The 17870-nt window shown below is 37.3% G+C and overlaps 1 protein-coding gene across 2 annotated transcripts in view; it reads right to left on the bottom strand.

Moving 5' to 3' along the window:
* ADARB2 (adenosine deaminase RNA specific B2 (inactive)) overlaps positions 1-17181 on the bottom strand; it is a 427219-nt gene extending 410038 nt beyond the window's left edge. For both annotated transcript variants that reach the window (XM_007054124.3, XM_037891015.2), the window contains exon 1: positions 16063-17181. In XM_007054124.3, the coding sequence (XP_007054186.2) occupies positions 16063-16162 (100 nt within the window). In that variant the 5' untranslated portion in view covers positions 16163-17181. The remainder of the gene's footprint in view (positions 1-16062) is intronic.
* Between the last annotated feature and the right edge of the window lie 689 nt (positions 17182-17870).

Raw genomic sequence — 17870 nt, 5'->3', positions numbered from 1 at the left:
GTATTTGCTTCAGTGGTGAGTAAACAATAATTGCTACATAAATTATGGGATGCTTGATGATGGCTGGTCCCTTTCGGAGGAATACATCTTTTCTGTGCTACTAGGTGCAGATTAGGAACAGTGACTAGTTCAGAATAAGGGACAGGCAAATAAATATTTTTTTGATCATTATTCCATTTGTACAGGAATGTAAAGCATCTCGCCAGAATTTACCTTGCATGCTTCCCTTTGTGCGGTGAGCTAGAAAAGATCAGAAGGAAGAGTTTCCAGTCCCACTGTTTTCAGCTGAAAACACACAGTGGCAACCGGCTGTTTGAAACGCCCAGCCTTTAGATTGTGATTGTTTCAAAGAAGGTATACAACAAGTTTAATGGAGGAGACTTCTGTAGCGGTGAATAAGGGGATGCACTGTGGGGGGGGGGCATGCAGGGTCATGTGCCCCCCACAATTTGCTGCTTGGCTTGTACTAAGCATGTTCACAGGGACTGAGCATGCTAATAACACTGCTGAAGCTGGCTGCCCTCACTCCCCCCCTTACCCATCGGCAGACCCCCCACACACACTATTGGCAGGCACGGGGCGTCTAGCTGCAGGACAGTCCTTCTATAGTTACAATTGCCGTCTGTGGGATGGAATAGTGGTTGCTGTACTCCCCTCCATGCATCCTGGTATACCTGGTTATGGTGGAGCGCGCTCTTCCAGAGTGCAGTGGTGCAGAGACCCCCTTCCCCCGCTGCCCTACATCTGTCCTGTGTTTTCCCACCATCTCATAGCACTGGGAGACAATTTAGGCTCCAAACTCAGTGTTGCCAACTTTCCTGATAGTGTTGGGAGTCTCACTAAATTTTTGGTGATTTCCTTAAAGCTCCATCTACTGGAAGCACGTGATTAGGTGAGAATCACAGCTTTCCTTTTTCTAGCCCTTGTGTTTGCAGAGAAAATCTTGAAACCGTGAGTATGCCCTAAAGGCTCAAAAGCCCGAAGGCACAAAAACAACCCCAAATCTGTTACTTATTTACAATCTCACATTTTTTAAGCCGGTTCCATCATTTTTTGAGGCCTCACTCATGGATTTTGAACACTTGAGATCAGTGACACTGCAATTGACTCTGCACATGTTGTCTCTTGTACCTGCATGGAGCTGTCTACACTGCCTGTCTACACTGAGTTAATTGCAGGATCAGGGCCTCATGATGCGGAGGACTCCACATCAGGGTGAATTTCATTGTAAGAGAATATAACCAGCATAATAAAGCACAAACAATATTCATGAAAAATACAACAAGATTAACTACAAGGCTGACTTTCAATCTTGGCTTGTAGGCTAAGGTTATAAATGGCTTGAGAATTAGAGGAAAATTCTGAACTGAAGGTTTGTTAATTAATCAATGATTATAGCTGCATAAGGAAATAAAATGCAAGATTTTATAAACAAAATAGGAGACACAGCAAAGCAGCTGGAGGTGAGCTCATACAATGGAAGAGTGTGAGAGTAGTAACACCAGAGGGGGAAGATCATCACATACGCTTAACGGTAAATAATTAAAACCTGATGAGCCAAAGTCTGCGCTTGGAATTTGGCCCCATGTAAGTTAAATAGTATGTGTTTGATCCAGCTCCTAGTGAATGGAATCTCTAAACTCTCATTGAGTTCAGCCCCTGTAAATGAATATGCATGTAGGTTAACATAAACATTGCTGGGGCACGTGCCGGTGTGTATATTAATATGCATATTACTACCGTGTCTCCGTATAAGAGTTTAAGTAGAAATTAATTATAAACATGCATTCATAGCTCTGAAGTTTCATTGGTAACAAAACACTGTAAAGAAATTAATAGCATTTTAACATGTCTATTTCTGTTAAGTCAGATACCGTGCTGCTACTGATATTTAGCAACAAAGCAATTAACAGATGTGGAGTCTAGTGTGATAACTTCTTGTGTCAGAGTAGCAGCCGTGTTAGTCTTGTGTGTTATCAAATGTATTTTTAAACCCCTTGGAATGTTAAATTCTAACCATACACTTCAGAGACGGAATAAAGGGCTTTTCTTGCGTGTGCAATTCTAACTTCCATTTTCTTTTGGAAACTCTAATTTGGCAGTGACCCATTATTTATAATGCCAGTTTATTTGACACTAATTATATAAGTATTGCCACTGAAGTCAATTTGCATTGAAAACAATGCGATTACCCATGTGAGCATGACCTATGGGACAGGAGTCCTAATAGGAATAGAGCCTGATCCTGTTCCAATGGCAAAACTCCCAATGATTTCAATGGGAACAGGATCAGACTTCGGCTCTCTTTGGCTCAGTTTTGCTACCAATCTTTTTTTTTCTTTTCTTTTCTGTTCAATTTTTTAAAAATGAGAAGTTGTGCTTTGATTTCTATTTGCATTTTCCCATAGACCACGAGGCGTGTGTTATCAATTGTATTAGTGACGTCTTATGAACCAAAACATGTATTGTAATATGCATACTGCACAAGCACATACACATAACACAACATGTAACTTGTGCAAAAGTATACAATAACATTTTCTTCAGGTTCTTCCTACTATTTAAGAAAATAAATGCAATAAAATCAATTACTTTAGAAACATTGTTGCATATGATTAATGTCATCTTATACATATATTTCTTAGGCAGCATTTATTTGTGTGGTTCATGACTTGCCTTAAAAGACTTGCATTTGTTCAAAGCATGAACTTATTCTCGGTTTAAAACGATAAAAGGAAACAAATGTAAAAACATAATGAAATCACCTCAAAATCTGCTTACGTTCTCACTTTTTATGCTAACCCCCATCATAAAAATAATCCACAAAATGTCACTGAGATTACTCCATCAAATCCTGTGTCCATCAAATCCTAAAACATACTCCACCTGCTAGAGAAACTATCATAATAACTGTCTGGGCTTTTATCTGATGAATATGCATTAAAGCAGCAGAAACAATTTAATTTAATCTTCATTATTAGGGAAAGTTTCTGAAACAAGCTGTTGTCGAGAAATTTATGTAATATTCAGCGCAGAGAAGCTGTCTCAGAATTGATTGAAGCCCACTTCCTATATTTAGTCAGGGCGCCATAATATTGTTAAAAGAAAAGGAGTACTTGTGGCACCTTAGAGACTAACCAATTTATTTGAGCATAAGCTTTCGTGAGCTACAGCTCACTTCATTGGATGCATTCAGTGTTTTTGTGTACAGATTGGGTAACTGTGTGCATGCTTGACTGCATGCATAACAGTATATGGTGTACTAGGTCTGTCTACCTGTATGTGTATGAACACACAAAATATACACTGAAGATGATTGAAAAGCCTCTTTTTTAACCTCATGCAGTGAATCAGCGTAATCTGAATCACACTGCACTGCAGTATACTAGAGTAAAAGCATACTGTTTGCATGTAGGTCTGTGTCTGACTGCACAGGGGGTTAGGTGTCTATTTATGTAAAACCATGCCAAACCAGCACAGGCAATATTAATGTAATGATGCACACCACCTCCAGTGAGATGGCTTAAAGTCAAACTTGATGAACCATCCTTCACCCTGTTGTGTCTAACTATTGCTGCATATACGCAAATATGAGGCTATATAACAGGCTCATGCAGTACCAAACCACAGAGGCGGGAGGAAGGAATGTCAGCCCCTTGACTTGCAATACATTTGCTTTTATTGGGGACTGTTTCAACCTTAGTAGTGCAGAAACATACTTTGCGGGTTACTCTCTTTTGTTATTGTAAAGCGTAGGTTTTCAGGGGGAAATGAATCCTTCACATAGTATAAGTGCATGAATGGGAAAATTTGTGTGAAGGAGCCTTTTAAAACATACACTATTAAATAAATATATTAAGGATATTTTAAAATATGAATTATTTACCATAAGGACAATTACTATGATTTGTTACCTATACAGGCCCTGAGTCAGCAATGCTTTTAAGTACATGCTTAACTTTAAACTTGCACTAGGTCCCATTGACTTCAAAGGGGTTTGGGGATGTACGTAAGTACTTTGCTAAATAAGGATGGGATTTTTGAGAAAATGCTAAGGTGTTTTTCTGAATCGGGACCATAATGCCTTGGAATAGCATGGCACTCGAAAAAAAGGATAACAGGATCCCTGCCCTAAAGACATTGTACAATCTAAGAGTCACTCATAAGTACTCCCAATATTTGCTTGAATAAATTTTCTCCATGAGTAAGGATTTGTATGACTGGACTTTGGTATGTCTACATGGCACACTAAGTCTGGGCTCTGATTCAAGTTTGAGCCCAAGCCCCCCTTCCACCCACATACACAATTCAATCTGACTCAGGTCAGCAAGCACCCAGTTCCTCAGACTCTTTGGGGAGACAGGGGGCTAGCCCTGTCATTTTGCAGTATGGATGCAGCTCAAGCTGCAGACCCAAGTCAGAAGGTCTGCATAGTGCAGTTTGGACACTTTGACGTGGCTCTGAGACCTGGATCCAGCAATTGTAAACCCAGGCTTAGAATGCAGTGTGGATTCCCAAGGACAGCCTTGGAAATATTGAGTCCACAAGCCCTGATCCCACATACATGTCTACACTGAATTGTAAACCCATGTAAGACAAGAACAACAGGTGGGGATAACAGAGAAAGATGTTTTGGTGGAGGCTGGTTGAAGAGAAAGATAATAAAAGCATGCAATTCATGTATCTGGAGGGTTACATAGGCTTTGCTTAATAAACTATATATTGTGACAATAATGGTTTTTTTGGATCCTTTACAGTTATCCTTCAACATTTTTTTTTCAGTCATTACTGTGAAAGTCTGAGGCAGTTTCTATTTTGCCAATTCACATGCAGCTCAAGTCAGTGTACTACAAATTATTGGGAATTTGTCTAAATAAATGAAGGAAAGGAATTTGTTGGTGACTTTTATTTTTGTGGCTTTTTTGTTCCTAAATAAAGTCACTAATACACATTATCAATGAAGGAACCACAACTTCTCTGTTCTTTTAAAAAAGGACTTTTTTTTTTTAGTTTTCAGAATGAAAAATAACAGCAGATACTAGTAATTTTTTAATCCTGTAACCTACAAAATCAGCATGCTTATTATTTTCAAGGTCTGTTTAAAATTTGTTCTTGATCTCATGACTTCTTATGACTAAGAAGTATACACAGTTTATAATGGAAACTGCTCTTAACAGTACAGCAACCTAGTGGTCTCTTAGGAAATGGGCACACGTAGACAGAGTGAATTGCTGGCAAAGAACAAATGTAGGGACTGTGAAGATTTCTGATAAATATTGCACAAAATTAGATTAATTTAAAAGGTATAATGACTTTCAAGTTTATCATTTCATTTCAATGTGTTTTAGAAAAACCTCTAACCATTTCAATCAGCCTTGTATACAAATTCCCCTTTAACATCGGAAAAGGGAACACATATTTTACACAAATATACTAGTCTTACATAACGCTTGTGATAGGCCGCTAATATTTGAAGAAGTGGTTCCCAACAATATGTTCTCACTCAGCTTCCCGTAAGCCTTCTACCACATGTACAGCAGTAGTGACTGTGGGACAAATTTAGCTCCATCAAAATTAAAAGAGTTATACTATATAACACCAGCTGAGGATCTGGCCCTACCCATTGTTTTCCCACTTTAAAACAAACACTTGTGTAAGCACTACCAAAGACAAAGACAACACTGTTTCTAAAAGAAATAGAATAGGTTCATTTGCTGACCTTGTTTACACTCTGTTCCTGTACTGTGAATATTGATACTGCAGTATGGTACATTTTTAACTTCCATAATTTGAAATGGCCAGGGATACCAGGGGCTGTCCTCTCCTAGAAAAACGTTCCACGGAGAAAATTTGGTGCAATTTGATTAATTCCAAAGGCAAAATTTGCTCCTTAAATGTGAATAAGGGTTTACTGCACAGAACTGGGTATTATAAACTCCTGAATTCTAAACCTGATCCTGACCCTGAGGTCCATGAACCACTCTGGCTCAGTTTCCTCACTTGTGAATTTTAGGTAGTCTGCCTCTCTAATTCTGAGACGTAATATGACAATTTCTGCATAAGTGCTTTGAATATTCAAAGCACAGGTGCCAAGTATTATGACAATGATGATGATGCATTTTTATTAACCCTAGCAGTAAGAATCCTTTCTGGTGTGGAAGAATTCGAATTACCTGAAGAAAGAGGACAATCTCTGGGAAAACACCCCAACCCTCTTTCCAATTTGAGGGTGCAATTTTAACAAGGCACTCCCGGAGTCCTCACACGAGCCCTCTAGCACATCACTGACTAGAATTATTTTTTGGACTCTGATGCCATTTATTCAGAACATAACATCTGGCTAACAAAGTGTGCACTTTCTAGAACGCATCTGTAAATGTGTGTTCTGTAAAAGCCGTTACTAGTCCTATTACAATTGCAAACCACACTTATAAAAGCAAAGACTCCTAATTTCTATTTCACTTCTCACTAATCAAAGTAGGATAAGACCTTAACAAACACATCTGGTTTTGAGAACAAATTGTAATCCATTGGGAGCGGGATACTCATGACAAGTTGGTGTCTGACTGCATTTCATCCTCACTGTTTACAATTTGTCCCAGACACGCTTAGATCTACAAATTCTCCATTCTCCTAGCAACTGAATGCAGAGGAAAGGTATGCTTTTACTATACACTATTGCTAGGACACAAGTTCATGTACGGAGTCTTGCTCTTGGTTTGTGCTAGGAGAATTGAAGTAGTGTTTATACTTGAATACTAGGTATCCCCCTTTTCAGCGTGTGTTGGAATACTGGAGAATTTGTAGTATGAGGATTTTTTTGCTTTTTTATCATCAGGTGACTAAGTTTATGGCTTTCAGCTGAATGCATGTAAGGTATTTTTTGTGAATACTGCACTCAATAAAATAAATCTTTGTGGAGTATGGCAGATGCCCGTAAAATTGGTCATTTTAAAGTGATCTGTGGTGATGATGAGCCAAATATCGTGATTTTTAAAATAACAGATTTTACAGACAAATATATCAGATGCTTTAGCATAAATAAATGCTGCACCACAGACCAATTAATATGCTGCATAGCAGTTAGCAGCTCGAGGAAATCTTCTGTCCATGACATTAGGGAAAATTCTCTGCTCACACTGTTCTTTTAAAACTTTTAAAGATATAAAGAGCAAGAGCTGAGCTGCAATTTAATTACTGTTTCTGCTGCTTAACAATGGATAGAGACAATACAGATAGCTGTGATCCCCCCCACCCCATCCTAAATTACCATTTGTATAAATTTCAACATCCCAATAGAAGCGATTGGCAAGGGGGAAAGGAAGCTAAAAGAAAGTTTATTTTACTTATAAACTACTCAGGAATCTATATGTATTTTGTGGCAGGTATGATAGAGGTGATAGGACCAGGATGATGATGATAGGATGAATGTAATACAAAACACAACCTGAGGGTTTGCCCCTGTTCCCTCCGAAGTATGAGCTTTGCCATAGATGCAGCTGAAACAAGATCAGCACATGAAGGGGTTTAAACCAAATCCTCTCATTTTTAACATGTTAAATGTTTTCATTTAACTTCTGGGTCTGCAATATTTGAGTTCATTAGACGAAAACCTATTTAAATTAGCTATCGTGTCTAGTAACCAAGTTTAAAAAACTTGTAGCAAATGTACTCATTTCATATACTGTAGATATAATTTGGAAACTGCGATTAGGAGTTCCTTCCATTTATTTATTTCTCCATTTTTTTTTCTATTTGCTATTTTCCTTGGATGGTTTCACATATTTGTTTTAACTACAATATATTTGGGACTATTATATATATGCCTGTCTGTATGTATATGTACACACTATATTTATATTTGTTATTGCATTTATATCTTTTGTCTATTTCTACAGGTATATATAAAATTCTTAAACATAATATTATAAAACCCAATAATAACCCACATTTAAGTAAGAACTGTGTGGATTCCACTGTGTTTAAGAGCTATTTCCTAATACAACGTGGGGTTTATGATACCCATCAATTTAGCATGTCTAGACGTCTAGAGCAGCTGGAGACCATTTTTTATATATATACAGTAGGCACAATTCTACTACCGTGGCTCATGCTGCGCAGGACCTTACTATGAGATTCCAGTGCAAGTAGAGGTGGCAGCTTAAGGCCTGGTATGAGGGTGATATGTCATTAGTGCGGGCGTTATAGCCATTGTTTGATATTTATTTCCGGTTCATATTTCCCATGGTTTCTAACCGCCTTTCTCCCTTCCCCCCTCCATCACCATTTAAAGAATAAACAGCCATTTTTCAGCTTCTAAGAAGAGGTAAGAACCAGGCAATTATGTTAAATTAATTTGGTGTAAATCTCTTTCTACAAGGATGGAGATACAAAGTCTCTCACGTTCAATTTTTTTTTTCTCATACACCTTTGACTCTTCATGCTGGTGTTTCATTAACAGCGAGAGAGTGGCGACTCCACTAATAATTTTGAACAAAGTTTCTCTTACAGAGAGCAAAGATTATATAAAGATGGTAACGTCACTTTGTTCTGTAGATTTCAGACTGAAATCTAGTTGTGAACCACTGTTGAACCCCAGAAAAGAAAAAGAAAAGAAAAAGAACCAGCAACCTCCTTTACTATCAGTACTTCCTAACAATATTAGCAGGTGGCATATATCCAAAATCAAATGCGTTTAAAACTACTTTGGGACCCAATCCTCAGTTCAATGGGACCACTTGCATAAATAAGACTATTTAAGGGTTGCAGGACTAATCCACTGATGTAAATATACAGATTATAAAAGATTTACTGTATCTGGATACTATGATAATACAAAGAAATAATAATAATATCTGGCCGTCATTTCATATCACTGGTTTTCTTTTGCTTAAAAAGAAATAGTTATCTGCCCACACATGTCATTTTAACCATATGTTTTTTCTAGCTATTTTACTGGTGGCATTTTAAATCGTCCACAACAGCAAAATCTGGAGTACTGTATTGCTGACAATGGCCAGGACACCAGAATAAGGTGAAAGAAACACTACAGTGAGCAGTTGTGGAATAGCTTTCCTGTAGGGCAAGTTTCCTCCTAATGCATCCAGCTCTAGTAAGTGGCTGGATTATGCTTTGAAGAACAAGGATTTATAGCTCCTATTTAAAAACCAAATCCTATTAATTCATCAATTCCGGCCTGATTCTGCATTCACTTAAGTCAATGGCAAACTTTTCACTGATATCAATTTTGGAGGATCAAGCCCAGTATCCATATATACAGGATTTAAAAAAATCTTATTAAGATCTTGAAGTAAAAAATATCTGGAGGCAATGAGTTCCACAGGTTCATTATGTGTTAAATAAAATATATATTTCCTTTTATCAATTTTAAATGTGTTGTCTTTCAGTTTCAGTGTTGTATTATAAGGATAGGCAAAGAGGACTACCTGATTTACCTTCCCTACGACCATTCATTAATTGTATACCTTTGCCACCGCCCCTCTTATGTTTCCTCTCTTCAGATGAAAGACTTTCCACATCACTACTTCTTTGTGTTACACATCTCTAGATCCCTCTACTTCTGTGATATCTTTTTAAGACCAGATGACCAGAACTGAACACAGCGTTCCAGCTGAGGGCGTTCCATTCATATATATAATGGCGCTGTAATATTTTCATTGTTATTTTCCATCCTGTTCGTTTTTTTCCCCTAACATTCTGTTTGCCTTTCTCACCGCTGCCGCACAGTCAGGACAAGTTTTCATTAAGCTGTTCACAATGATGTCCAGTTCTTAGCTTTGAGTGGCTATGGTTAATTCAGAGCCCAGAAATACATCTACATACTTCAAATAAATAAAAAGAAAAGGAGTACTTGTGGCACCTTAGAGATGCCACAAGTACTCCTTTTCTTTTTGCGAATACAGACTAACACGGCTGCTACTCTGAAACCTTTCAAATAAATAGTAAATGCTTTCTCTCGTTGCATGTTAAAAAGGAAAAAATACACCTTTTAAAGAAGAGATATTAAGAAAACTTAACAATGAGCCACCAGATCACTTGTACACTAAAGGTACCACATTTGGTTACTTTATGAATTACCAAGGCTTAGTCACTATTAGGAGTCATAAGCTGCTTCCATGAGTTAACAAAGTGCTCCTTTGTTACATTCACAATTACAACATGCTTTTGCAAACTCTGCTAGGTTGTCTGAATCTTAAACAATGCAGCCAACAGGGAAAGAAGATTAGATAGGGAAGAAATGTAAGCACTTTATTTACTATTGGAGCTTATGTAATTTACAGGGAAATCAGGCTGTGATACATAAAAAAAATGTCAAGTCTATCATGGACCCTTTTAGACTGATGTATCTGCTGATGCATATCAGCTTTATTGTCTCGATAACTAATAGTTTACAAAGGAAAAACTGTAAACTGCCTGGAAGGTTGTCGAGATAGTTGGCTCTAAATGTAGGAATCAATTTAGGTTCATTACTACTCACAAAACCTATAGCATATTGGCCAGGAGGGTTTCCAAGTAGTTCAATTAGTGGATATTAGATATTCTAATGTTTCACTTTTTCTTTTACTATCACATACAGACATAAATGGAAGTAAAGCTAATAAAACTGTTTGTACAGACCTTTAGTGGCTTTGATATTTCATTAGGCAATTTCAACTGACCTTTAATTTTTAGTGCAGTGTTTCCCATTTGTAACAGTAGAACTTCAGAAAGGGCTGTCGTAAATGTTTTAAAAACTGCATTAATCTCGCTTAATAATCTGGAGTTTGTGAGCCTGGGTGTGTAGAACCGTGTGGGAAAATTTACCTTCTCAACTCACAAAGAGAAATGACAGATGTTAAGTGACATACAGTCATTTTCTGCATTGTGATGCTTTGTGGGTGTCTTTAAGAGATTTTGAACGGCCATAATAGGAAGCAAAAAAACCTGAATTAATTTCTAATTGTTTGAAAAAATGAAGATAGCTATTTACAAGGTGTGCACAGGTACAGTGTGAATATATTATTGATTTATATGCTAGTACTTTTTCTCCTTTACATAAACATGTGAAGGTTAATCCAAAATATTTTGCTCTCTCTGGTAAAGTAAAATGCTCATTTTTATTGACCCCTCACTTACATGCAGTTGCTAGGAAGAGGCAATTATGCTGTAACCAAATCCTCCGCTATTTAGATATCAATGCATGAATCCCATATTTTTATTCTAAATTTAAGTTCAGCCATCGTAGCTAATGCCCTTGATGCAATCTCCAATTGCTGTCATTACACGGATCACTAGAAATTGGAGGTAATAGTTAAAAGAAAAAAGGTTGAAAATTAGATGGATAAAGGCTTAATCAATTTAATTTTATCATCAAATCCAGGCCCTTCCTCTTGAGCTGTCAGGGTATGAGATAAGCAGAGCGCATCTTGAAACACGACACAATCCTGTTGTAGAGAAGGAGTTGTGTCCCTGAACCAAGATGAAACACACTTATTTATTACTTTGGCATTGCTGGGTGATGAAGACTCAAGCTGACTTCCTCTTTCCATCCTCAGCACAATCTTGTTATTTCATTATTTTTTTCTGGAATTTCATTGCATCATAATCCTGTCTCTCTCACCATCCGCTGCACTTACTGTATTTATTTTGCCAACTTTTATTTCTTGCCCCTCAATATCAATAGCGAGCTCAGCTCTCTCTCGCTCTCTCTATTGCAGTATTTCACTTTGCGTTTATATCTGATTCACTCCATTTTCCTACGATTAAGTTTAACTAATGGCTTTGAAGAAATCACACTCAAACAATGAGTAAATTTAATTGCTGTCGTGTATTGGAAAATAATGAAGCAGTGGTACATTCCAACCCACCAACTTCACGTTAAGATTCCAAATGTTGATTTCCACCAAGATGAGGAAGGCTTATGAAAGTTTGGCCTTTTACAGCATGATTAACATGTTACAACTCTGTTTTATTTTAGTCCCTTTTTAAGCATTTTCATCTGAAAACAAACTTTCTTTTTAAAGTTCTTGCCCTTCCCTTCCTATTTCTACACAGAATTTGTTCAAGGCTCTGAAGTGAATTTTACCAGTAATCTGTTTATAACCTATTATGTTTCAAACTTGTACACATATGAATTTGCAAGGTGTTTTTTGTTGTTTTGCAAAGGGACACAAGCCACTAAATGTTAACATGGATAAATGTTAACATGGATTTATCCAAATTATTAAGCATATTTCTGTAAAGTCAGATCACACCATAGACATAGATTAAAAGAACAAAATTAATACTGCTACAGACCTGCCATTAAGTAATTTACAGAAAATTAGCATGCTGATATTCTGGCAAATATCTGTCTTTATTTTACATCTGCTCTTTGAGAAATTATGATATTTACTTACCATTAAGAGTTAAAATTTTTATTTTCTGAATGATAGTGCAACTATTCCTAACCATAATTGCTTACAAAATAGCTATGAATATCAGAATATTTTAGCCTTCCAATACACTTTCTGCAAGAAGTGTAAAACTAAATTAAATTTCTATGTAAATATGCTTGTAATGTGATACACACTGCATGGATATTTGTTTATACCATTAATACTAGGGTCTTAACTAAGCCCTGAGACTCATTCACTATAAACATAATACAGGGAATAATAATAACTGAACTATATCTTTGAACATTGAAACCATACAGCACATGGCGGTTACACTCCCCGCTGCCTGATTTACATATACAGAAATAGTGCCTGTCCCTGTGAGAGTATGTCCCTTTCACTATATTTATCCTAAATAAATGCAGAAATTTAACTTTTGTAGAATGCAATTTGTTTCCCTCAGATGTAACTGCCTCTGAGGTAACGTAACTCCTAAAGCATAGTGCCAGAATCAATGAAAAACACAGCAAAGGATTATACACTGATACACAGAGGCATGGCATTAAAATTCACATCGAGCAGTGTAAGAAAATAAACAAAAACCTGGAAAGTAAAATCAGAAAGAGATAAAGAATGGCATCAAATAGAGAGCAATACTTGCTTCTACTCCAAAGCATGCCTAAGTGTTTTATAAAGTAGTACAACTTTCTAACCTGATACATAAACACATCAAATATGTACTATATAGCTGGTATAATGAATTTATTTCTATAAATGATCTGTTTGTAAACTCACTTGTGTGTCTTTAGATATATTTCATTTTCTCACACTGATTTCTACTAAATTAAAATTGAACACTGAGGTGAGCGTCTCTGTGTGCACTTGTGTACACACACACATATTATATATAAATATATAAACACACACATACATGCGCGCACACACACACATGCACACAGCCACCCGACCCCCTGTTTATTTTCTTCAGTAACACCTGACAAAAGTGTACCTGCTGTAGATAGTAAAACACACACTGGAAAATAGTTAAATGCATAAACCTTTGGTATAATCCTTTAAAAATGGTTTTCTCAATTGATTAAAATAGATTACATTGTGCGCAGTATCTGAAAAACAGTAGGACCCATATTCATTCATGTAAAAGATGTGTTCCTTTTTTATTGTTGAGTGCTCAATATATCTGATGCACTGAAGAACACCTTTGTATCAGCAATTAACTGGTCTTAGTAAAAAAAAAAAAATACATACAATCAGTATGGAAACTGGTGTGCCCTAAAAAACAGATCCAACAGGTTTAATACTGGGTTTTTCTTAAGTTGTCATCATATATTCATGAACATATGAATTTTTGTGAGTGTGCACTATGAGCCTATGGGCAGGGAAATTAGAATGATAACACAATTCACATGCTAACCAGTTAAAATATTCAGAAACTGGTTACAAATGTCCATATTTCAAGGAATCAGAAATTAGCTCCTGAAAGTTGTCTATCTACTATTGGACAAATGTGTCAATTCCTTTCAGGAATTCTACCAAATTCCAGTTGTGCATTCTGCAAATAGTTACCGTTTAGCAACTTTGCTGTCTGAAGAAGATGCCTAACTTCCATATTATTTCAGCAAAACACAGTTTACAGGAAACGGCACCTTATTAAAGATCTTCACTTTTTCTGTTGTTTTAGAAACAAAACTAACAAGTGTAATTAGCCTTTGAATCTTTCTTCTATAGTTAAATGAATTATTGATTCATTTCTGTACCCAAGTTTAGGATAACAGTCTGTGGCCAAATTTTAACGTCCTGATAACTAGGTTTGCTAAAGCACATATAACTTATTACAAAGTCAGTAGAGCTAGGTTTAGGTAAAAACAGAGAGCCTTACAAACTAACAGATTTAAACCACATTAATTGTGGGGTGGACTTTTCCCTTGCTTAGTACTTTAGATAATATTTCTTTTGTGACACAGCATAAAGCACAACTGTAGAAGACCCTTTGGTATGAGCTATTAGAAAATATTGAAGATTTGTTGAAATAAGTCAAAGTTATATGCAGGCTGCTGCTTTTCTATTTCAAGTATCCGTTCACGTACACGTTTGATTGTTTTACTTACTTTTAGGGCACTATTTGTTACTAAAATTTTGAACAAAAAGATGGAGTTTCTGGTAAATATATAATAGTGACAATCCAATTTTGCAGAGTCCCCCTTTTAGCATTCGGCTAGTTATTGCAAGTCGCCACAGAAAGCCTGTTTTGAAGCCTTTCTAGAAAGTTATCAGACAAGCACGCCCAATGGATTTTGTGTGAGGCAATAATTAAAAGACACATGAATAATTGACATTTAGGGCTTCCAAACTGTCTGGTTAATTTCCAGAATCTGAAGAAGAAATAATGTACTCAAAGGCTTTAAAAGAACAGCTTGAGCTGACGAGCTAGCTGACAGAAACTTATCTTAGGCCTCCGAAGCAATGACAATTACAGACTAGGTGGAATTCACAGCTCTGGTAAACCCTTTTGTATTAGCATCTTTATAGTCTTAACAAATTGCAGCTGGGCATTTCTGACATTCTGCTTATTAAATCAATTTTATTTTACTTTCAAGTACTTACAATATCTTACAATAACCCTAACTTTAACTGTTCAGGCATAGCACCAGGAATGTGGCGGTAGTGTCTTATTCCCTCTCTGTGAGAAAGCAAGATTGTCTTGGGAAAAGCTTTTATCTAAGGCATACTCACAGTCTGCAATGACATTCAGTAGCTTCACTTTTTTTTGGATTAGAGTAATTACTAATCTAGCATTTCTATAATGCAGGTTTGGTTAGAGACGTGGATCAGAATTAATGCATTTACTAACTTTACTACAGCAAGCTTAGGCAAATATTAATAACAGGGCAAAAATAACAGTCTGTAAGTAGCAACCTGTCAGAAAACTGCTTTTCTCCCCACACTGATTTCCAGCTTGTTTCATTACCAACAAGATGGTGTATCCTCTATCTTTTTTACATACTAAATTTCTGCTTCATAAGCCATGTGCAAGTGAGACTTATTAGGCAGTTCGTAATTGTCATAGGAGAAATACTCAGATAAATAAGAACTGGTCCCATATTATTGCAAAGCCAGCGTCAGTGGTATGAGCAACTCTGAATCTGAAGGTGATTTGTATTTGGGGGAAAAAAAAAAACCTGCAAAAGTCTTGCTTCCTTTTATTTCCTTTTTTAATTCCTAGGACTGCTCGATGTATTATTTCATTAGGAATCATGTGATAACATTACCTCTGACAGGGTCAAAGGAAGCACACTAGCCGTGGATTGTTGAGTTGTGCGGCAGAAACTGGATAATTAAACTGATTCAATCCACTACAAAGAAAGACGGAAACAAAACACTTCCCTTTTCCTTCAACAAAATAACAATCCCTACCCTTTTTCAGGCATCCCCTTACTTCCAGCAATTGCAAGGCTCTCTTTGTTACAGCCTACATGAAATTGTGGGGTATTCTGCAACCCCTGTACCCAGTGTTCTGTGTAGACAGCATCCTGGAGGCTACAAAAAAGTGCATATATCCAAAATAAATAGAGAACATAAGCAGCAGCAGCCCAGAGAGAGTATGTGAGAGAGAACAAGGAAGAGAGAGAATGAAAGAAAAGAAAGGTAGAGGGAAAGCAAACCTTACCTTTCCTCTTTGATCTCCTTCTCCTCCTCCTTTTGGACTTGCATTTTAGTTGAGTACTTGGACCTCCAGAAGCTCTGTTGTTCCCCAGAACTGATGTCATAACTGTAGTTCAGTAAACAAGAATGTAGAGGTCTTTTCTTTCTTGTATATTTTCACCTCTGGTTCTTGCTGCTTGATAGATCTGTGGATAAGGTTCACTTTTTAGTACTGCATGGTGTTTAATTCTAATTATTCTCTGTCACTTGGCATCAGCTGGGTTAAGTGTCTCTGATCTTCTGAGCTGACATGCTTAACTGCTTGTTGTGAGAACTGTGGAAAGGTATAGACTGAAGCTGCTCAAGAGCCTGGTAGCTCTCACTCAGGCTGCCTTCCTTTATCAGGGCTGTAAATGCACGGCTTCTACTTTTTGCACCTCTGCTAGTTGTTTGGCACCAGCCACTTTGAAGCCAATCATGCAGGGAGCTTGTCTATTTGCTGCTGCAAAGTCTAATTAGATCCAATCACAACTGTCTCCTGGCTCTGACATCAGCACCACCAGCCCTCTCCATCCCCTGTCAGCTTGCAAACTCAGCTCCCATTTGGGCTGACGGATATGCCTAGGACCTGATAGAAAGGAAGGGAGAACTGCACTGTAGGGAATAAAAACATACTGCCAGTTTATCTGGGAAAAGCCTAAGGGGCAGCTTACAGGAAGGGATGCTACAAAAGGGATTGCAAGGCTTTTTTTTTTTTTTGCTGTAGACCATATGAACACAGAATATTATGCTTCCCGACACACAGAAATGCTGGGACTATTTCCCCTAACCAAATAGTTTTTAACTAGTTCATTTGTTGCACTGATGATTGCTTCCAGGGGAAGAATCTGGGTTACTGTTGAAGAAACACTCTACCCCCAAATCTTATTCAAGATTCCCATTGCATGTCTAGTTATTTAAAGGCACGTTTGTTTGCTAAATTCATAATGAAGGGCAAATAGCTCTTTTTGCCCTTCCTTGTGAGTGTAGCAAATGAATGAGCCTGCCAGGGCGCAGTCTGATTTCAAAACGGACATATTACACTCTGCGGCGCTCCGTTTAGGAAACCAGGCAACGAAGGTAACTGGTACAGAGGGGCTTATATGGAGGAAGATGGCAACGGCATTCCTCAGAAAAGCTTGACCACAAAACATTACATATTTCTTAAGAAAATAAAAGGTTACACAGCAGGTCGATCGCCCATTTAAGTGACAGGGATCTTTTTCTTCAGGGCATTTCTCCTCTTAGTTATCAGGTGATTAAAGAATATGAAGCTGCACCCTAGATTGCTAACACAGAAGAAAATAATATTAGAGAAAAAGTTATGCTAAATAATTAATGTCCTCAGTGGCTGCTCCATTTGCAGTAAGCCATAGGAGTACAGTAAAGCTCTGCTTATTGGAACCTCTTTAATCTCAAACTCCCTCTTATCTGCATCTAGGTTACACCCCAGGCTGTGCAGCACTTAGGCTGTAATACTCCCTGTTATTCAGACCCCTGTATATTCAAATGTTTTATGCCCCTGAAACTTTTTGGTTAGACGGGGTTGAACTCTACATAGATTTTTTTATATTAAATGTATAAAAAGGACATAAAATCATACTATGGTTTTGATTTAAACCTTTAATAAAATCAAGTACTTTCTGTGTAAAGGTCTTAATTTGACCCACATGTGCCTAGGCAATGTGACAATCCCTCTATCCGATCCTCCAAAAGCAGGTCTTGTAAGGCTGGGCATGCTTGGCTGCTACTGCTTCCCGCAGCCCCCATTGGCCTGGAGCGGCGAACCGCAGC

Source organism: Chelonia mydas, chromosome 2 (genome assembly GCF_015237465.2).
Source record: "Chelonia mydas isolate rCheMyd1 chromosome 2, rCheMyd1.pri.v2, whole genome shotgun sequence".
NCBI classification, from domain to species: Eukaryota; Metazoa; Chordata; order Testudines; family Cheloniidae; genus Chelonia; species Chelonia mydas.
Note: the sequence above shows the minus strand (reverse complement) of the source record. Positions and strands in the feature narration are given on the sequence as shown.